This window comes from Zeus faber (genome assembly GCF_960531495.2).
Source record: "Zeus faber genome assembly, chromosome: 2".
Taxonomy (NCBI): domain Eukaryota; kingdom Metazoa; phylum Chordata; class Actinopteri; order Zeiformes; family Zeidae; genus Zeus; species Zeus faber.
In genome coordinates this window covers 16,098,379-16,120,254 of record NC_137189.1, presented here as the reverse complement: position 1 = coordinate 16,120,254, position 21,876 = coordinate 16,098,379, and the positions used below count along the sequence as shown (strand labels likewise).

At 51.2% G+C, this 21,876-nt stretch overlaps 1 protein-coding gene across 1 annotated transcript; it reads right to left on the bottom strand.

The window, feature by feature from the left end:
- Nucleotides 1-2,203: 2,203 nt before the first annotated feature.
- Nucleotides 2,204-21,759, bottom strand: ccdc167 (coiled-coil domain containing 167). Its single transcript, XM_079996855.1, has 4 exons — nucleotides 21,677-21,759; nucleotides 21,485-21,579; nucleotides 3,235-3,287; nucleotides 2,204-2,784 (listed from the first exon to the last, which is right to left on the bottom strand). Exons 1-4 carry the CDS (start codon nucleotides 21,725-21,727, stop codon nucleotides 2,666-2,668), a joined length of 318 nt encoding a protein of 105 aa, XP_079852981.1. The 5' UTR covers nucleotides 21,728-21,759; the 3' UTR covers nucleotides 2,204-2,665.
- Nucleotides 21,760-21,876: the final 117 nt, after the last annotated feature.

Sequence of the window (21,876 nt, the reverse complement as noted above, 5' to 3'; positions counted from 1 at the left end):
ATGAAAATAAAATAAATTATGGAGGAAATAAACTAATAAATGCAAGATTTAAAAATGGTGACAGACTTCAACTCGGAAACAATAGTGAGGTAGGACGTTATGTGATTCTTTCATAACAAAGCTGTTGGGCTGGGTGGAGGAGGAGTCCGCGGGTAGTACTCCCACTCCCTGCAGCTCGCCCCTGCTGCCGGTGATCTCCAGCGACGCTGTGTGGGCATCCCCCGTTCGGCAGATTGGATGGTGTAGGGGAAGAAAGTTCCCAGATGGATCGGAATGGTTCGCCGGCGTGGGGACTTTTTGAGGCGGCACGCGTCAAGTGCCAGAATTTCGCTCCCATGGAGTCGGTCTGGGTGAAGTGATTAGGCTCTCCGACGACGTCCGGGTCGAAGGGCGATGACTTCTGTGTGCTTCTCTTGTTGTGGCTTTAGTTCCGCTACAGGGGTGACTGAGAATGTCTCCCTGTTGCACGGGGCTGTTTTGTTTCATACACAATTAGGAAAGAGAGGAAAATAATTAAATCTACAATAAAAACACACTGTTTTTATTTGTTTTGTTCGGAGAAATGGGGAACATGGATGCACTGGTGCAGCAGAGCGGAGTGCGCTTCTGAAAAGAAAAATTCTAAACTTTTAACTCGCGATTTGGGCCAGCGATTGTATCAGGGTGGCTGTGGCCCCCTTTGCCAAAAAATAAATAAAAGCTGTGTTTTTATTGAAAAGAACAAGATAGTAGGCTTCAAATATTTTCTTTCAAAGCTTTCCCAACAATATTTGATTTCCATTGTAGAAAGAATGCCACAATTGAGTTTGTGGGCTGTTATATCTCTAAAAGGTGGCTAATTTGATGACTCCAAAATTTTGGTAAAATTTTGTTAAACTAAACGATTACATAATTTATTTATTTTATCTCCAATTGCGACGCAATGTTTTTTTAGCCAGGGCTGCTCCGCAGCCGGCTGTGGTTCTGGTTAGTTGGTGTCACAGTGGAGTCAATGGTCATTATAGCATCTTATAATTATCATAAACTATGTTAATGATAATTTAAATATATTATTTAAATTAAATATTATTAATACTAAAATAATATAGGTTTCCCCAGAGCTTATGGCTTTCTGGGACCTGAACTGTCACAAAAACCTGAACGGATGGAAGGCGTAACTCGAAATGCAAATTCACTGATTAATCATCGCCCACAGACTTTGGGTGACTATAGCTATGAGCTGTTGAGTCGACCGCCACAGCCAACACAGCGACCAAAAACAGCCAGCCAGGCGACCAACACAGCGACCAAAAACAGCCAGCCAGGCGACCAACACAGCGACCAAAAACAGCCAGCCAGGCGACCAACACAGCGACCAAAAACAGCCAGCCAGGCGACCAACACAGCGACCAAAAACAGCCAGCCAGGCGACCAACACAGCGACCAAAAACAGCCAGCCAGGCGACCAACACAGCGACCAAAGCGATTTACGCTGCGACACATGTCGTTGGTCACTCACGGAGCTCGGCCTTCCTCCATTTTTGCATGTGGCATGGTGTGATCACTGCTGCGCTTCCTTCTTCCAGGAGATGGAGTAAAGAAATTAGTGTGTAGAGTGTGTGGGAAGGAGGCCATGCAAATATTTGGCCTCTCAAATATTTTAATTTAATAGTTGCACGAAAGTGAAATATGTACTTGAAATCTACTCTGTGCTAAATGTCCCATCCACATGAGTCACAGCTCTGATGGAGGCACTTTGAGCTTTAGTAGGAAAATTCAAGTAAATCCACGGTCAATTGATGACATCTAAGTTGCTCATGTTGAAAAAGCACACGGACGATTACATAAACACACTTATTAAAACACCGGTGTCAATCAGATTTCATCAACACTAGGGTTGCAAAATCTGAGCACAAATGGTTAAACAGTGGCAGAATCCCATCACTGTAACTGTCAAATTACATTTGGGACTCTTGAATCGCTCCTTGTGCACCTGACCTTGTCCACCATCTAGTGGCACAGTAGGGCATTGCAAGAGCAGAGATCTGTTCTCTTCATCCCTTTACAACTAAAATCATATAGACACCACTTTGTGTATCCGCCCTTGAATAATCTTTCCTCAGAAATAAACTTTGGATATTTTCCCTCAGTATTTGGTAAAATATGTGATTCATTTCTCTTCCATTCCAAGGAGGGGGAAAGTGAAGAGGCAAACAGTCGTGGGCAATAAGCAAAACATAATTTATTGTTCCTTGTAAATATACCGTATATGCAAAATACTGAAAGAGCACGAACAAAGACGAAGGCATCGCTTTGTACAAACATTTTGAGCCATTAAGCTTCGGCACCCGTGCTAGACAACGCATGTTATTTACAGGAACTGCATTTGGCACTACAGCTTTCTATACCATGGCTTCTACTTGCCATTTAGTTTTTGAATCATCATTTTAGAATTTGTATTGACATATGTATCACGTTCTCACTGATAGTTAAATAATAATAATAATAATAAATCAAAATCATAATGTGATCCATCTTAAGAACGCAGACTGGTAAGCAAGACCCCTTGTGTATCATAATGAAACTGTCTTCCCTTTTTATTTAAATCTCTCCAACTTAACAAGACCAAATCCCAGAAGACAAAATTGGGAGATGAGGATGAGGATGAGAGAGTTTCAGTTCCGCATCAGAGGTCTTCGTCGCTGTAGACGAAGGCGTAGTAGAACAGAGCGCTGGCCGCCAGCAGAGCCACCGACAGCATCATGTTCTTACGGTTTTCCCCTCGCAGACTCTCCAGCTCCTTATCTGGGGAAAGGAGAGATGCCGCCATCAAGCATGTGTTTTCAAACAAACAAACAAACAAACAAACAAACGTTCATTCTCCTGCTGCAGGATCGAAGAATCGAATTGAGAAAAAATTGATTTGAGGAGATTATTTACGATCGGAGTACAAGGTTGATGGTGAAAAGACCTCATAAATTCAGATTAAAGATGATTTAAATATGAATTAAATTAATTTAACGGCATATACCAAAATATATATGAAAAATATTACGATATATATCAAAATAAAGTATATCAAACCGAATTTAAGACATTAACACTTTTAGCCTGATTGAGTTTTGCTGTAGCAAGGATGACTGGTCTTTTCCAAATGCAAACAGGTAATTATTTACGTTTAAATATTGACTTGGTTTTAGTTCGGAGGCAGTTTTGAAGCATTATAACATAATTGATGTGTTCCACTCAGCGCACCCATCTTCTGCAGCCGCTCCCTCATGATCGTCATCTCGTGCTCCAGCTCCTCACTGTGGGGAGAGAGAGAGAGAGAGAATAAGTGCATCTCCAAACAGTCCAGTGTGGGTATGATGAAGATGAGGATCAGCATCATCATCATCCATCCCCTCCTCTTCTACTACATCCTCCCTCTATCAGACAGCCTCTCTCTCCTCTCCTCAAGATTCTCTCTCTCTCTCTCCTCAACTCTTTATCGCACAGCCTCTCTCTCTCTCTCTCTCTCTCTCTCTCTCTCTCCTCAACTCTTTATCGCACAGCCTCTCTTCTCCTCAACTCTCTCTATTGGACAACCTCTCTCTCCTCTTCTCAGCTCTCTCTCTTCCTCACCCCTCTTTATCACACAGCCTCTCTCTCTCCTCCTCACCTCTTTATCTCATAGCCCCTCTCTCTCTCTCTCTCTCCTCCTCACCTCTTTATCTCATAGCCCCTCTCTCTCTCTCTCTCTCCTCCTCACCTCTTTATCTCATAGCCTCTCTCTCTCTCTCTCTCCTCCTCCTCACCTCTTTATCGCACAGCCTCTCTCTCTCTCCTCCTCCTCACCTCTTTATCGCACAGCCTCTCTCTCTCTCCTCCTCCTCACCTCTTTATCGCACAGCCTCTCTCTCTCTCCTCCTCCTCACCTCTTTATCTCATAGCCTCTCTCTCTCTCTCTCTCTCTCCTCCTCACCTCTTTATCGCACAGCCTCTCTCTCTCTCCTCCTCCTCACCTCTTTATCTCATAGCCTCTCTCTCTCTCTCTCTCTCTCCTCCTCACCTCTTTATCTCATAGCCTCTCTCTCTCTCTCTCTCTCCTCCTCACCTCTTTATCGCACAGCCTCTCTCTCTCTCCTCCTCCTCACCTCTTTATCACACAGCCTCTCTCTCTCTCTCTCTCTCTCCTCCTCACCTCTTTATCGCATAGCCTCTCTCTCTCTCTCTCTCTCTCTCCTCCTCACCTCTTTATCACACAGCCTCTCTCTCTCTCTCTCTCCTCCTCACCTCTTTATCTCATAGCCTCTCTCTCTCTCTCTCTCCTCCTCACCTCTTTATCGCACAGCCTCTCTCTCTCTCCTCCTCCTCACCTCTTTATCTCATAGCCTCTCTCTCTCTCTCTCTCTCTCCTCCTCACCTCTTTATCTCATAGCCTCTCTCTCTCTCTCTCTCTCCTCCTCACCTCTTTATCTCATAGCCTCTCTCTCTCTCTCTCTCCTCCTCACCTCTTTATCGCACAGCCTCTCTCTCTCTCCTCCTCCTCACCTCTTTATCTCATAGCCTCTCTCTCTCTCTCTCTCTCTCCTCCTCACCTCTTTATCTCATAGCCTCTCTCTCTCTCTCTCTCCTCCTCACCTCTTTATCTCATAGCCTCTCTCTCTCTCTCTCTCTCTCTCCTCACCTCTTTATCGCATAGCCTCTCTCTCTCTCTCTCTCCTCCTCCTCACCTCTTTATCTCATAGCCTCTCTCTCTCTCTCTCTCTCTCCTCCTCACCTCTTTATCGCACAGCCTCTCTCTCTCTCCTCCTCCTCACCTCTTTATCTCATAGCCTCTCTCTCTCTCTCTCTCCTCCTCACCTCTTTATCGCACAGCCTCTCTCTCTCTCCTCCTCCTCACCTCTTTATCTCATAGCCTCTCTCTCTCTCTCTCTCTCTCTCTCTCTCTCTCTCTCTCTGAGTGATTGGAGGTGTGAGCGAGCGGAGCGTGTGAGCGTTTGGTAGAGTGAGTGATTTTTCTCTCTAACTTTTTCTATCAATTGTATGTTTATAATTATTTGTTGGTGACGGGTTTAGTTTTTTGTTGGTTGTAGGGTGTGCGCACAGCGGGTGGGGGGTAGTGGTGGTGGTGGTGGTGCGGGTCCGCAACCATGTCGGACCTCACCAAGCTAACGAGGAAGCACGGCATTAAGTTGCCCGTGTCTTCCTCGGTCTCGGTGGAGGACTGCAGCCTGGCGGTGGGGAAGGCTGTCGGCTACAGCAGCGTTGTGTCCGCAGCGAGGATGAACAGCGCGGTGGTCATCTTCCTGGATGGCGTAGACAAGGTGAACGCGGTGGTGGCGAGCGGCGTTACGGTGAACAAAATGTTTGTTCCCGTCCTGCCTCTCTCCACACCGGCGAAGAGGGTGAATTTGGCGAATGTTCCGCCGTTTATTAAAGATGAGACCCTCACTAAGGAACTGGCGAGGCACGGGAAGGTGGTGTCGCCAGTTAAAAAAGTCCCGTCGGGGTGCAAGTCGCCGCTGCTCAAGCATGTGGTGTCGCACAGGAGGCACGTCCTGATGGTGTTGAACAACAGGGATGCGGAGTTAAACGTAGCTTTTAAAATCAGGGCGGATGAGTTTGACTACGTGGTGTTTGTCAACACTGACACCACCAAGTGCTTTGGGTGCGGTGGGGAGGGACACCAGGTCAGGGCATGTCCAGGTAAGAAGGCAGGCGGCGAGACAGGTGAGGGGCAGAAGGGTGGACAGGACAAGGAGGGAGCACAGGAGGGGGCAGGTGAGGGTCAGAAAGGGGAAAAGCAGGCGAAGGTGGGGGCACAGGAGGGAGCAGGTGAGGGTCAGAAAGGGGAAAAGCAGGCGAAGGTGGGGGCACAGGAGGAGGCGGGGGAGGGCCAGGAGGAAGGAGGGGAAAAGCAGGTGAAGGTGGGGGCACAGGGAGAGGCAGGTGAGGGCCAAATGGAGGCAGGGGAAAGACAGGTGGAGGTGGGGGCACAGGGGGAGACAGGTGGAGGGCGGAAAGGAAAGGAGAAGAAACAGGTGAAGGTGGGGGCACAGGAGGGGGCAGGCGAGGGGCAGGGGAAAAAAAAGGAGGGGGGGGGGGGGGGAATGTGGAGCCGCAGGAGGGAACGGGTGGAGGTAGACAGCGCAGCCAGGTGAGCGTGGAGACACGGGGGGAGGCAGGCGAGGGTCTGCAAAGAAGGCAGGTAAGGGTGGGAGGACAGGAGGGGAAGGAGGAGGGTCCGGAAGACAGGCAGGTGGGTGCGGGGGGACAGGAGGGGACTGGTGAGGGAAAGGAAGCTACGGAACAAAGTCAAAGGAGTGCAGGTGACGTAGCTAGGGAGGAGGAGGCACTGGAAGGAAGTGACTTTGAGATGGGGGACGAGGACGATCGGGTGAGAGTCCCCCGGCTCAAAAGAAAGTCCAACAAAATGGCAGGAGACTCTCAGGCGAAGAGAGGGACAGCAAGCCAGGGGAAGGCAAGTCAGGAGGTGGAGCAGGGAGGCTCGGAGTCAGAGTCCTGGATGGAGGAGGACTCTGCTGCAGACAGTGAGGGGCAGGTTTTTCTCGGCGTAAAGAAGAAAAAGGGCAAAAAAAGCTACAGTGTGGGCAAAATAAAAGCGTTTCTGCACAGGACGAAGAATGTGAAAGGGATTAAGGTGGAGGATTTTTTCTCAGACAAGGAGTTGCTGGCGAACGCGGCCCAGCAACAGATGAGGAGCAAGGGGAGAGGAGGGTTCACGGACCAGGAGGTGTACAGGTTAAAGAAAATAGTGCAGAAGATCAGGAAGGAGCTGAACAACGGAGAGGATGGGGAGGAGGTGGAGGTGGGCGCTGCTGTTCGGGCTGTTTCCCTTTTCCGTTGCAATGAGTGACTTTAACATCAGCACGCTGAACGCGAATGGGGCCAGAGACGCAGCTAAGAGGTCTCTGCTGTATGAGCTGATGGAGCAGAAGAGGCTGGATGTGCTGTTGGTGCAGGAGACCCACAGTGACTCTGGCAATGAGGCTGACTGGAAGAGGGAGTGGGGGGGGGAGGTGGTGCTAAGCCACAAGAGCACCACCAGCGGTGGGGTGGCTCTTCTCTTTTCTAAGAGCTTTGCCCCAGCATCCTTTGAGGTGGAGGAGGTGGTGGAGGGCAGACTGATGGTGGTGAGGGCAGCATTTGAGCATCATAAGTTTGTCTTTATAAATGTGTACGCTCCCACCACAGGACCACACAGAGTCACTTTTTTGCAAGTTTTAAATGGGGTTTTAAGCAAAACTCGTACTGGGGAGTTTTTGTTTCTAGGAGGTGACTTTAACTGCACCGAGAACGACCTGTTAGACAGGAACCACTGTGAGCCTCACAGAGCATCGCAGAACGTGATGAGGCTGCTCTCAAGCGAGAACGAGCTAACGGACGTGTGGAGGAGAACCAACGGGGATGAAAGACAGTACACCTGGGTGCACTGCAGAGGCACCTCTTTATCGTTGGCCAGACTAGACCGGTTTTACTGTTTTAAGCACCATTTTAACATTTTTAAGGAATGTAGAATGGTGCCTGTTGGTTTTACCGATCACTCCCTGGTTGTTTGCCGTGTTTTTATCGCCAATGTAAAGCCCAAAAGCGCATATTGGCATTTTAACACCACCCTACTATGTGACTCCAACTTTAAAGATGCTTTTAGGTTTTTTTGGGAAGGTTTTAGAGACAGAAAGCAGGAGTTTATTTCCTTAAGACTGTGGTGGGACTATGGGAAGAGGGAGATAGAGCAGCTCTGTCGACAGTATACTCTCAATGTCACACGGGACATCACCAGATCTATGAGGGATCTGGAGACTGACATTGTGGAGTTACAGGGTGTAGTGGAACCCACTGGGAATCGAGATCACATTAAGGACCTCAAGTCTAAAAGAGCTGCTCTTGCGGACCTACTAGGCACCAAGGCGCAGGGGGCGCTGGTCCGCTCTCGCTTCCAGAGCGCAGCACTGATGGACGCACCATCTAGTTTCTTTTTTAGCCTGGAGAAGAGCAACGGGCAGAGCAGGTTTATCCACGCCCTGAGATCAGACACAGGACAGGAGCTCAGGAGGCCGGAGGAGATCCGGACGAGAGCCGTGGACTTTTACACAGAGCTGTACAGAAGTGAGTACGAGGAGCAAAAAGAACTGTTTTACTCCTTTTGTGGGAATTTGCCCAGGGTCCCGGAAGATGTCAGTGCGGTGCTGGGGGAACCTCTGACCCTGCAGGATCTTTCCACGGCCCTGCAGAGCATGAAGGGGGGTAAGGCCCCTGGCATCGACGGGATTCCTGCGGAGTTTTACAAAGAGTTCTGGGAGGAGTTACGGGAGGACCTTTTAATGGTTTTTAATGAAGTTTTTAAAGATAAGTTATTGCCAGTCAGCTGCAGGAGGGCAGTCATCACTCTCCTACCCAAGAAAGGAGACCTGCAGGAGATCAAGAACTGGCGTCCTGTGTCCCTTCTGTGCACGGACTATAAAATCCTGTCGAGGGCGCTGGCCAACAGGCTGAGGGAGGTGATGGACCTGGTCGTCCATCAGGACCAAACTTACTGTGTGCCTGGTAGGTCCATTCTGGACAATGTGTCCCTAATTCGGGATATTTTGGACGTCTCTAGTTCTCTGGGCATTGAAACTGGGCTCATTTCGCTAGACCAGGAAAAGGCGTTTGACCGGGTTGAGCACCCTTACCTCTGGAAAACTCTGGAGGCTTTTGGCCTCAGCCCTGGTCTGATAGCCATGATCCAGGTTTTGTACCAGGACATCGAGAGTATACTGAAGATTAATGGAGGGCTGAGCGGCCCTTTTAAAGTGCGTAGAGGGGTGAGACAGGGCTGCCCCCTCTCAGGGATGTTGTACTCTCTGGCCATAGAACCATTGCTGTGTCAATTAAGGACGAACATCGAGGGTGTGTTTCTAAACGGTCTCGAGAGAAGCCACATTCTATCAGCCTATGCGGACGACGTCATTGTCTTAATAAAGAAACAGGACGAAATCAGCAAACTGGAGGGGATCGTCAGGGACTTTGGGCTGCTATCAGCAGCGAAAGTCAACTGGGGCAAAAGCGAAGCGCTGGCTGTGGGCGGATGGAGGGGGGGACTTTTAAAACTGCCAGGAGGCTTACGGTGGCGAAGGGATGGGTTTAAGTATCTGGGAGTGTTTTTAGGGAGCGAAAGTGTGGTGGGGAAGAATTGGGAAGGACTGCTAGGAAAGATACAGGGCAAGCTAAGAAAATGGAGGTGGGCACTGCCACAGCTGTCCTATAGGGGCAGGACGCTCATTATTAACAACCTGGTGGCCTCACAGCTGTGGCACAGAGTGGCCTGTGTCCAACCACCAGACCTGCTAGTTAGGAAGATACAGGCCGAGCTGATAGACTTCTTTTGGGGGCGGAATTTCCACTGGGTCAGGAAGGAAAAGGTCTTTCTGCCTAAAGAGGAAGGGGGGCACGGTGTGGTGGACATCAAAAGCAGAGTGGCAACTTTTAGGTTACAGTTTGTGCAGAAGTTGTTAACGGGGTACTTTAACGTTTGGAAGGACGTGGCGGGCTTGGTCTTAAAGAGGACTGGGAGGATGGGACTTGACCGCTCGTTGTTTTTAATGGACACGAGTCTTCTAAACAAGTCGGGCTTACCCCGTTTTTACCAGGAGCTTTTTAAAGCATGGGGGTTATTTAAGAACAGGAAAAGGGAGGCCGCAGATTCCCTCCACTGGCTCCTGGAGGAGCCGGTGATCGGAGGAGCCAGGCTGGATGTGCAGGACGGGGCCACTCCAGGACTGAGGAGCATCCTGAGGGAGGCGGGGGTCCTGACCCTGAGGCAGGTGGTGGCGGCGGCGGGGAGCGACCTGCAGGACGGCGAGGCCATGGCGGAGCGGCTGGGGGTGAGGTCCACCAGGATCGTACACCTGGTGCTCAAGAGGTGGAGGGAGACGCTCACGGAGGAGGAGCTGGCCCTGCTGAAGGAGTACGGCGAAGGCGCGGAGGAGCCAAACTCGGAGGATCCCTTTCCGGAGATGACCCTGACCCCCAACCTGGAGGGGTCCTCCGGGAAGCTGCTGCACAGGGCACGTTATGCAGAACTGGACCTGCACACAGCCAGCGGGAAGGCTTTTTACAAAGAGTGTGTGGTTGTTTTAAATAGGAAGGGACTGGAGGGGCGGCAGGACACTGTCTGGAGGGGACGGCTCCAGATGGGGGGACAGGAGGAGCCGTGTTGGAGGAGTTTTTACAAAGCTCCCTCCAAGAAAAGGACGGGGGACCTCCAATGGAGGGTCCTACATGGAGCCATAGCTGTCAACAGCTTTGTTTCTGTTTTTAATCCCACGGTCGCAAATGAATGTCCATTCTGCAAACTGCCAGAGTCCGTGTTTCACTGTTTTGCAGAGTGCGACAGACTTTTAGAGCTTTTTAGTCTTTTAAAGGAAAGTTTTAAGCTCTTTAAGGAGGAGTGGTCCAGAAACTGTTTTATTTTTGGGGCTAGATACTACAGGGCCAACGCAGAGAAATGGCGACTGCTTAATTTTCTAGTAGGGGAAGCGAAGATGGCCATCTACCTCACGAGGAGGAACAAACTGAGGGGAAAGGAGAGTGTTTTAGGAAGAGTGTTTGTAGCGTTGGTCAGGGCCAGAGTCTTGATTGATTTTAACTTTCACAGACTGATGAAGAGTCTGGACGTCTTCATCAAGCTGTGGTGTTTTAACGACGCCATCTGTTCCCTGGTGGAGGACGACCTGTGCTTCCAGTCTGTTTTTAACGTGTAGGACTCTGTTAGTGAACCAAGTGTGTTTGTTGTATTGTCTGTAACTGTGAACTAGAGAAAATGTTAAAATAAAGATGCTTTAAAAATCAAAAAAAATCACCTCTTTATCGCATAGCCTCTCTCTCTCTCTCTCCTCCTCACCTCTTTATCTCACAGCCTCTCTCTCTCTCTCTCCTCCTCACCTCTTTATCGCACAGCCTCTCTCTCTCTCCTCCTCCTCACCTCTTTATCTCATAGCCTCTCTCTCTCTCTCTCCTCCTCACCTCTTTATCGCACAGCCTCTCTCTCTCTCCTCCTCCTCTCTTTATCGCATAGCCTCTCTCTCTCTCCTCCTCCTCACCTCTTTATCTCATAGCCTCTCTCTCTCTCTCTCTCTCTCCTCCTCACCTCTTTATCGCATAGCCTCTCTCTCTCTCTCTCCTCCTCACCTCTTTATCTCACAGCCTCTCTCTCTCTCTCTCTCTCTCCTCCTCACCTCTTTATCGCACAGCCTCTCTCTCTCTCTCTCCTCCTCACCTCTTTATCTCACAGCCTCTCTCTCTCTCTCTCCTCCTCACCTCTTTATCGCACAGCCTCTCTCTCTCTCTCTCTCCTCCTCACCTCTTTATCGCATAGCCTCTCTCTCTCTCTCTCTCTCTCCTCCTCACCTCTTTATCGCACAGCCTCTCTCTCTCTCTCTCTCTCCTCCTCACCTCTTTATCGCACAGCCTCTCTCTCTCTCTCTCCTCCTCACTTCTTTATCGCACAGCCTCTCTCTCTCTCCTCCTCCTCACCTCTTTATCGCATAGCCTCTCTCTCTCTCTCTCCTCCTCACCTCTTTATCGCACAGCCTCTCTCTCTCTCCTCCTCCTCACCTCTTTATCGCATAGCCTCTCTCTCTCTCCTCCTCCTCACCTCTTTATCTCATAGCCTCCCTCTCTCTCTCTCTCTCTCCTCCTCACCTCTTTATCGCACAGCCTCTCTCTCTCTCCTCCTCCTCTCTTTATCGCATAGCCTCTCTCTCTCTCCTCCTCCTCACCTCTTTATCTCATAGCCTCTCTCTCTCTCTCTCTCTCTCCTCCTCACCTCTTTATCGCATAGCCTCTCTCTCTCTCCTCCTCCTCACCTCTTTATCGCACAGCCTCTCTCTCTCTCCTCCTCCTCACCTCTTTATCTCATAGCCTCTCTCTCTCTCTCTCTCCTCCTCACCTCTTTATCTCACAGCCTCTCTCTCTCTCTCTCCTCCTCACCTCTTTATCGCACAGCCTCTCTCTCTCTCCTCCTCCTCACCTCTTTATCTCATAGCCTCTCTCTCTCTCTCTCCTCCTCACCTCTTTATCGCATAGCCTCTCTCTCTCTCTCTCTCTCTCCTCCTCACCTCTTTATCGCACAGCCTCTCTCTCTCTCTCTCTCTCTCCTCCTCACCTCTTTATCGCACAGCCTCTCTCTCTCTCTCTCCTCCTCACCTCTTTATCTCATAGCCTCTCTCTCTCTCTCTCTCCTCACCTCTTTATCGCACAGCCTCTCTCTCTCTCCTCCTCCTCACCTCTTTATCGCATAGCCTCTCTCTCTCTCTCTCTCCTCACCTCTTTATCGCATAGCCTCTCTCTCTCTCTCTCTCTCTCTGAGTGATTGGAGGCGTGAGCGAGCGGAGCGTGTGAGCGTTTGGTAGAGTGAGTGGTTTTCTCTCTAACTTTTTCTATCAATTGCATGTTTATAATTATTTGTTGGTGACGGGTTTAGCTTTTTGTTGGTTGTAGGGTGTGCGCACAGCGGGTGGGGAGTGGTGGTGGTAGTGGTGGTGGTGGTGGTGCGGGTCCGCGGCCATGTCGGACCTCACCAAGCTAACGAGGAAGCACGGCATTAAGTTGCCCGTGGCTTCCTCGGTCTCGGTGGAGGACTGCAGCCTGGCGGTGGGGAAGGCTGTCGGCTACAGCAGCGTTGTGTCCGCAGCGCGGATGAACAGCGCGGTGGTCATTTTCCTGGATGGCGTAGACAAGGTGAACGCGGTGGTGGCGAGCGGCGTTACGGTGAACAAAATGTTTGTTCCCGTCCTGCCTCTCTCCACACCGGCGAGGAGGGTGAATTTGGCGAATGTTCCGCCGTTTATTAAGGATGAGACCCTCACTAAGGAACTGGCGAGGCACGGGAAGGTGGTGTCGCCAGTTAAAAAAGTCCCGTCGGGGTGCAAGTCGCCGCTGCTCAAGCATGTGGTGTCGCACAGGAGGCACGTCCTGATGGTGTTGAACAACAGGGATGCGGAGCTAAACGTAGCTTTTAAAATCAGGGCGGATGAGTTTGACTACGTGGTGTTTGTCAACACTGACACCACCAAGTGCTTTGGGTGCGGTGGGGAGGGACACCAGGTCAGGGCATGTCCAGGTAAGAAGGCAGACGGCGAGACAGGTGAGGCGCAGAAGGGTGGACAGGACAAGGAGGGAGCACAGGAGGGGGCAGGTGAGGGTCAGAAAGGGGAAAAGCAGGCGAAGGTGGGGGCACAGGAGGGAGCAGGGGGGGGTCAGGAGGGGGGAAAACAGGCAAAGAAGGGGGCACAGGAGGAGGCGGGGGAGGGCCAGAAGGAAGGAGGGGAAAAGCAGGTGAAGGTGGGGGCACAGGGAGAGGCAGGTGAGGGCCAAATGGAGGCAGGGGAAAGACAGGTGGAGGTGGGGGCACAGGGGGAGACAGGTGGAGGGCGGAAAGGAAAGGAGAAGAAACAGGTGAAGGTGGGGGCACAGGAGGGGGCAGGCGAGGGGCAGGGGAAAAAAAAGGAGGGGGGGGAGGGGAATGTGGAGCCGCAGGAGGGAACGGGTGGAGGTAGACAGCGCAGCCAGGTGAGCGTGGAGACACGGGGGGAGGCAGGCGAGGGTCTGGAAAGAAGGCAGGTAAGGGCGGGAGGACAGGAGGGGAAGGAGGAGGGTCCGGAAGACAGGCAGGTGGGTGCGGGGGGACAGGAGGGGACTGGTGAGGGAAAGGAAGCTACGGAACAAAGTCAAAGGAGTGCAGGTGACGTAGCTAGGGAGGAGGAGGCACTGGAAGGAAGTGACTTTGAGATGGGGGATGAGGACGATCGGTTGAGAGTCCCCCGGCTCAAAAGAAAGTCCAACAAAATGGCAGGAGACTCTCAGGCGAAGAGAGGGACAGCAAGCCAGGGGAAGGCAAGTCAGGAGGTGGAGCAGGGAGGCTCGGAGTCAGAGTCCTGGATGGAGGAGGACTCTGCTGCAGACAGTGAGGGGCAGGTCTTTCTCGGTGTAAAGAAGAAAAAGGGCAAAAAAAGCTACAGTGTGGGCAAAATAAAAGCGTTTCTGCACAGGACGAAGAATGTGAAAGGGATTAAGGTGGAGGACTTTTTCTCAGACAAGGAGTTGCTGGCGAACGCGGCCCAGCAACAGATGAGGAGTAAGGGGAGAGGAGGGTTCACGGACCAGGAGGTGTACAGGTTAAAGAAAATAGTGCAGAAGATCAGGAAGGAGCTGAACAACGGAGAGGATGGGGAGGAGGTGGAGGTGGGCGCTGCTGTTCGGGCTGTTTCCCTTTTCCGTTGCAATGAGTGACTTTAACATCAGCACGCTGAACGCGAATGGGGCCAGAGACGCAGCTAAGAGGTCTCTGCTGTATGAGCTGATGGAGCAGAAGAGGCTGGATGTGCTGTTGGTGCAGGAGACCCACAGTGACTCTGGCAATGAGGCTGACTGGAAGAGGGAGTGGGGGGGGGAGGTGGTGCTAAGCCACAAGAGCACCACCAGCGGTGGGGTGGCTCTTCTCTTTTCTAAGAGCTTTGCCCCAGCATCCTTTGAGGTGGAGGAGGTGGTGGAGGGCAGACTGATGGTGGTGAGGGCAGCATTTGAGCATCATAAGTTTGTCTTTATAAATGTGTACGCTCCCACCACAGGACCACACAGAGTCACTTTTTTGCAAGTTTTAAATGGAGTTTTAAGCAAAACTCGTACTGGGGAGTTTTTGTTTCTAGGAGGTGACTTTAACTGCACCGAGAACGACCTGTTAGACAGGAACCACTGTGAGCCTCACAGAGCATCGCAGAACGCGATGAGGCTGCTCTCAAGCGAGAACGAGCTAACGGACGTGTGGAGGAGAACCAACGGGGATGAAAGACAGTACACCTGGGTGCACTGCAGAGGCACCTCTTTATCGTTGGCCAGACTAGACCGGTTTTACTGTTTTAAGCACCATTTTAACATTTTTAAGGAATGTAGAATGGTGCCTGTTGGTTTTACCGATCACTCCCTGGTTGTTTGCCGTGTTTTTATCGCCAATGTAAAGCCCAAAAGCGCATATTGGCATTTTAACACCACCCTACTATGTGACTCCAACTTTAAAGATGCTTTTAGGTTTTTTTGGGAAGGTTTTAGAGACAGAAAGCAGGATTTTATTTCCTTAAGACTGTGGTGGGACTATGGGAAGAGGGAGATAGAGCAGCTCTGTCGGCAGTATACTCTCAATGTCACACGGGACATCACCAGATCTATGAGGGATCTGGAGACTGACATTGTGGAGTTACAGGGTGTAGTGGAACCCACTGGGAATCGAGATCACATTAAGGACCTCAAGTCTAAAAGAGCTGCTCTTGCAGACCTACTAGGCACCAAGGCGCAGGGGGCGCTGGTCCGCTCTCGCTTCCAGAGCGCAGCACTGATGGACGCACCATCTAGTTTCTTTTTTAGCCTGGAGAAGAGCAACGGGCAGAGCAGGTTTATCCACGCCCTGAGATCAGACACGGGACAGGAGCTCAGGAGGCCGGAGGAGATCCGGACGAGAGCCGTGGACTTTTATACAGAGCTGTACAGAAGTGAGTACGAGGAGCAAAAAGAACTGTTTTACTCCTTTTGTGGGAATTTGCCCAGGGTCCCGGAAGATGTCAGTGCGGTGCTGGGGGAACCTCTGACCCTGCAGGATCTTTCCACGGCCCTGCAGAGCATGAAGGGGGGTAAGGCCCCTGGCATCGACGGGATTCCTGCGGAGTTTTACAAAGAGTTCTGGGAGGAGTTACGGGAGGACCTTTTAATGGTTTTTAATGAAGTTTTTAAAGATAAGTTATTGCCAGTCAGCTGCAGGAGGGCAGTCATCACTCTCCTACCCAAGAAAGGAGACCTGCAGGAGATCAAGAACTGGCGTCCTGTGTCCCTTCTGTGCACGGACTATAAAATCCTGTCGAGGGCACTGGCCAACAGGCTGAGGGAGGTGATGGACCTGGTCGTCCATCAGGACCAAACTTACTGTGTGCCTGGTAGGTCCATTCTGGACAATGTGTCCCTAATTCGGGATATTTTGGACGTCTCTAGTTCTCTGGGCATTGAAACTGGGCTCATTTCGCTAGACCAGGAAAAGGCGTTTGACCGGGTTGAGCACCCCTACCTCTGGAAAACTCTGGAGGCTTTTGGCCTCAGCCCTGGTCTGATAGCCATGATCCAGGTTTTGTACCAGGACATCGAGAGTATACTGAAGATTAATGGAGGGCTGAGCGGCCCTTTTAAAGTGCGTAGAGGGGTGAGACAGGGCTGCCCCCTCTCAGGGATGTTGTACTCTCTGGCCATAGAACCATTGCTGTGTCAATTAAGGACGAACATCGAGGGTGTGTTTCTAAACGGTCTCGAGAGAAGCCACATTCTATCAGCCTATGCGGACGACGTCATTGTCTTAATAAAGAAACAGGACGAAATCAGCAAACTGGAGGGGATCGTCAGGGACTTTGGGCTGCTATCAGCAGCGAAAGTCAACTGGGGCAAAAGCGAAGCGCTGGCTGTGGGCGGATGGAGGGGGGGACTTTTAAAACTGCCAGGAGGCTTACGGTGGCGAAGGGATGGGTTTAAGTATCTGGGAGTGTTTTTAGGGAGCGAAAGTGTGGTGGGGAAGAATTGGGAAGGACTGCTAGGAAAGATACAGGGCAAGCTAAGAAAATGGAGGTGGGCACTGCCACAGCTGTCCTATAGGGGCAGGACGCTCATTATTAACAACCTGGTGGCCTCACAGCTGTGGCACAGAGTGGCCTGTGTCCAACCACCAGACCTGCTAGTTAGGAAGATACAGGCCGAGCTGATAGACTTCTTTTGGGGGCGGAATTTCCACTGGGTCAGGAAGGAAAGGGTCTTTCTGCCTAAAGAGGAAGGGGGGCACGGTGTGGTGGACATCAAAAGCAGAGTGGCAACTTTTAGGTTACAGTTTGTGCAGAAGTTGTTAACGGGGTACTTTAACGTTTGGAAGGACGTGGCGGGCTTGGTCTTAAAGAGGACTGGGAGGATGGGACTTGACCGCTCGTTGTTTTTAATGGACACGAGTCTTCTAAACAAGTCGGGCTTACCCCGTTTTTATCAGGAGCTTTTTAAAGCATGGGGGTTATTTAAGAACAGGAAAAGGGAGGCCGCAGATTCCCTCCACTGGCTCCTGGAGGAGCCGGTGATCGGAGGAGCCAGGCTGGATGTGCAGGACGGGGCCACTCCAGGACTGAGGAGCATCCTGAGGGAGGCGGGGGTCCTGACCCTGAGGCAGGTGGTGGCGGCGGCGGGGAGCGACCTGCAGGACGGCGAGGCCATGGCGGAGCGGCTGGGGGTGAGGTCCACCAGGATCGTACACCTGGTGCTCAAGAGGTGGAGGGAGACGCTCACGGAGGAGGAGCTGGCCCTGCTGAAGGAGTACGGCGAAGGCGCGGAGGAGCCAAACTCGGAGGATCCCTTCCCGGAGATGACCCTGACCCCCAACCTGGAGGGGTCCTCCGGGAAGCTGCTGCACAGGGCACGTTATGCAGAACTGGACCTGCACGCAGCCAGCGGGAAGGCTTTTTACAAAGAGTGTGTGGTCGTTTTAAATAGGAAGGGACTGGAGGGGCGGCAGGACACTGTCTGGAGGGGACGGCTCCAGATGGGGGGACAGGAGGAGCCGTGTTGGAGGAGTTTTTACAAAGCTCCCTCCAAGAAAAGGACGGGGGACCTCCAATGGAGGGTCCTACATGGAGCCATAGCTGTCAACAGCTTTGTTTCTGTTTTTAATCCCACGGTCGCAAATGAATGTCCATTCTGCAAACTGCCAGAGTCCGTGTTTCACTGTTTTGCAGAGTGCGACAGACTTTTAGAGCTTTTTAGTCTTTTAAAGGAAAGTTTTAAGCTCTTTAAGGAGGAGTGGTCCAGAAACTGTTTTATTTTTGGGGCTAGATACTACAGGGCCAACGCAGAGAAATGGCGACTGCTTAATTTTCTAGTAGGGGAAGCGAAGATGGCCATCTACCTCACGAGGAGGAACAAACTGAGGGGAAAGGAGAGTGTTTTAGGAAGAGTGTTTGTAGCGTTGGTCAGGGCCAGAGTCTTGATTGATTTTAACTTTCACAGACTGATGAAGAGTCTGGACGTCTTCATCAAGCTGTGGTGTTTTAACGACGCCATCTGTTCCCTGGTGGAGGACGACCTGTGCTTCCAGTCTGTTTTTAACGTGTAGGACTCTGTTAGTGAACCAAGTGTGTTTGTTGTATTGTCTGTAACTGTGAACTAGAGAAAATGTTAAAATAAAGATGCTTTAAAAATCAAAAAAAAAATCTCTCTCTCTCTCTCCTCCTCACCTCTTTATCGCACAGCCTCTCTCTCTCTCTCTCTCTCCTCCTCACCTCTTTATCGCACAGCCTCTCTCTCTCTCTCTCCTCCTCACTTCTTTATCGCACAGCCTCTCTCTCTCTCCTCCTCCTCACCTCTTTATCGCATAGCCTCTCTCTCTCTCTCTCCTCCTCACCTCTTTATCGCACAGCCTCTCTCTCTCTCCTCCTCCTCACCTCTTTATCGCATAGCCTCTCTCTCTCTCCTCCTCCTCACCTCTTTATCTCATAGCCTCCCTCTCTCTCTCTCTCTCTCCTCCTCACCTCTTTATCGCACAGCCTCTCTCTCTCTCCTCCTCCTCTCTTTATCGCATAGCCTCTCTCTCTCTCCTCCTCCTCACCTCTTTATCTCATAGCCTCTCTCTCTCTCTCTCTCTCTCCTCCTCACCTCTTTATCGCATAGCCTCTCTCTCTCTCCTCCTCCTCACCTCTTTATCGCACAGCCTCTCTCTCTCTCCTCCTCCTCACCTCTTTATCTCATAGCCTCTCTCTCTCTCTCTCCTCCTCACCTCTTTATCTCACAGCCTCTCTCTCTCTCTCTCCTCCTCACCTCTTTATCGCACAGCCTCTCTCTCTCTCCTCCTCCTCACCTCTTTATCTCATAGCCTCTCTCTCTCTCTCTCCTCCTCACCTCTTTATCGCATAGCCTCTCTCTCTCTCTCTCTCTCTCCTCCTCACCTCTTTATCGCACAGCCTCTCTCTCTCTCTCTCCTCCTCACCTCTTTATCTCATAGCCTCTCTCTCTCTCTCTCTCCTCACCTCTTTATCGCACAGCCTCTCTCTCTCTCCTCCTCCTCACCTCTTTATCGCACAGCCTCTCTCTCTCTCTCTCTCCTCACCTCTTTATCGCATAGCCTCTCTCTCTCTCTCTCTCTCTCCTCCTCACCTCTTTATCGCACAGCCTCTCTCTCTCTCCTCCTCCTCCTCACCTCTTTATCTCATAGCCTCTCTCTCTCTCTCTCTCTCCTCACCTCTTTATCGCATAGCCTCTCTCTCTCTCTCTCTCTCCTCCTCACCTCTTTATCGCACAGCCTCTCTCTCTCTCCTCCTCCTCACCGCTTTATCGGACAGCCTCTCTCTCTCCTCCTCACCTCTTTATCACACAGCATCTCTCTCTCTCTCCTCCTCCTCACCTCTCTTTATCAGACAGCTTCTCCCTCTCCTCCTCACCTCTGTCCTCCTCACCTCTCTTTATCAGACAGCCTCTCTCTCCTCCTCACCTCTCTTTATCAGACAGCCTCCCTCTCTCCTCCTCACCTCTCTTTATCAGACAGCCTCCCTCTCTCCTCCTCACCTCTCTCCTCCTCACCTCTCTTTATCAGACAGCTTCTCCCTCTCCTCCTCACCTCTCTCCTCCTCACCTCTCTATATCAGAAAGCCTCCCTCTCTCCTCCTCACCTCTCTATATCAGACAGCCTCCCTCTCTCCTCCTCACCTCTCTTTATCAGACAGCCTCCCTCTCCTCCTCACCTCTCTTTATCAGACAGCTTCTCCCTCTCCTCCTCACCTCTCTCCTCCTCACCTCTCTATATCAGAAAGCCTCCCTCTCTCCTCCTCACCTCTCTATATCAGACAGCCTCCCTCTCTCCTCCTCACCTCTCTTTATCAGACAGCCTCCCTCTCCTCCTCACCTCTCTTTATCAGACAGCTTCTCCCTCTCCTCCTCACCTCTCTCCTCCTCACCTCTCTATATCAGACAGCCTCTCTCTCTCTCCTCACCTCTCTTTATCAGACAGACTCCCTCTCTCCTCCTCACCTCTCTTTATCAGACAGCCTCCCTCTCCTCCTCACCTCTCTTTATCAGACAGCCTCCCTCTCCTCCTCACCTCTCTTTATCAGACAGCCTCCCTCTCCTCCTCACCTCTCTTTATCAGACAGCCTCCCTCTCCTCCTCACCTCTCTTTATCAGACAGCTTCTCCCTCTCCTCCTCACCTCTCTCCTCCTCACCTCTCTATATCAGAAAGCCTCCCTCTCTCCTCCTCACCTCTCTATATCAGACAGCCTCCCTCTCTCCTCCTCACCTCTCTTTATCAGACAGCCTCCCTCTCCTCCTCACCTCTCTTTATCAGACAGCCTCCCTCTCCTCCTCACCTCTCTTTATCAGACAGCCTCCCTCTCCTCCTCACCTCTCTTTATCAGACAGCCTCCCTCTCCTCCTCACCTCTCTTTATCAGACAGCCTCCCTCTCTCCTCCTCACCTCTCTCCTCCTCACCTCTCTATATCAGAAAGCCTCCCTCTCTCCTCCTCACCTCTCTTTATCAGACAGCCTCCTTCTCTCCTCCTCACCTCTCTTTATCAGACAGCCTCCCTCTCTCCTCCTCACCTCTCTATATCAGACAGCCTCCCTCTCTCCTCCTCACCTCTCTATATCAGACAGCCTCCCTCTCTCCTCCTCACCTCTCTTTATCAGACAGCCTCCCTCTCCTCCTCACCTCTCTTTATCAGACAGCCTCCCTCTCCTCCTCACCTCTCTTTATCAGACAGCCTCCCTCTCCTCCTCAACTCTCTTTATCAGACAGCCTCCCTCTCCTCCTCACCTCTCTTTATCAGACAGCCTCCCTCTCTCCTCCTCACCTCTCTCCTCCTCACCTCTCTATATCAGAAAGCCTCCCTCTCTCCTCCTCACCTCTCTTTATCAGACAGCTTCTCTCTCCTCCTCACCTCTCTCCTCCTCACCTCTCTATATCAGACAGCCTCCCTCTCTCCTCCTCACCTCTCTTTATCAGACAGCTTCTCTCTCCTCCTCACCTCTCTCCTCCTCACCTCTCTATATCAGAAAGCCTCCCTCTCTCCTCCTCACCTCTCTTTATCAGACAGCCTCCCTCTCCTCCTCACCTCTCTTTATCAGACAGCTTCTCCCTCTCCTCCTCACCTCTCTATATCAGAAAGCCTCCCTCTCTCCTCCTCACCTCTCTATATCAGAAAGCCTCCCTCTCTCCTCCTCACCTCTCTTTATCAGACAGCCTCCCTCTCTCCTCCTCACCTCTCTATATCAGAAAGCCTCCCTCTCTCCTCCTCACCTCTCTTTATCAGACAGCCTCCCTCTCTCCTCCTCACCTCTCTATATCAGAAAGCCTCCCTCTCTCCTCCTCACCTCTCTTTATCAGAAAGCCTCCCTCTCTCCTCCTCACCTCTCTCCTCCTCACCTCTCTATATCAGAAAGCCTCCCTCTCTCCTCCTCACCTCTCTTTATCAGACAGCCTCTCTCTCCTCTGTCTGAACTCCGCTCTCTCCAGACCGTCCTGACACCGCGTCCTTCGCTCCTCCACGAGGTCGATCTGAAACAAAAAAACAAAATCCTCCCCGATCAATAATCTGACCAACAGTTATCGGCATTTGAATAAATGAAAAACAAGTAAGAGAGCAACGTCTCACTTCGCTAGTGACACTGATTTTGTCCCGTTTCTTTCCCTTTGGTTTAGTCATGTTGTGGTCGTTCTCACAGTGAGTTACTGATCTCTGACGATGCGGAAGTATTACGGAAGTACTACTCCTTGTGTTCCTGTTCCTGTTGCTGCCACCTGGCGGTGAACAATGTGTATAAAATACAAATACAACGTCGCAATAATAATAAT

Bases quoted from the DNA above. Each gene is read 5' to 3' on its own strand.
- ccdc167 (XM_079996855.1), bottom strand. From the start codon at position 21,727: ATGACTAAACCAAAGGGAAAGAAACGGGACAAAATCAGTGTCACTAGC. The intron at 3,288-21,484 runs GTGAGGAGGAGA...CTCTCCCCACAG, and splicing joins AGGCTGTCTGATAAAGAGAG to TGAGGAGCTGGAGCACGAGA. The intron at 2,785-3,234 runs GTGCGCTGAGTG...TCCTTTCCCCAG, and splicing joins GGAGCGGCTGCAGAAGATGG to ATAAGGAGCTGGAGAGTCTG.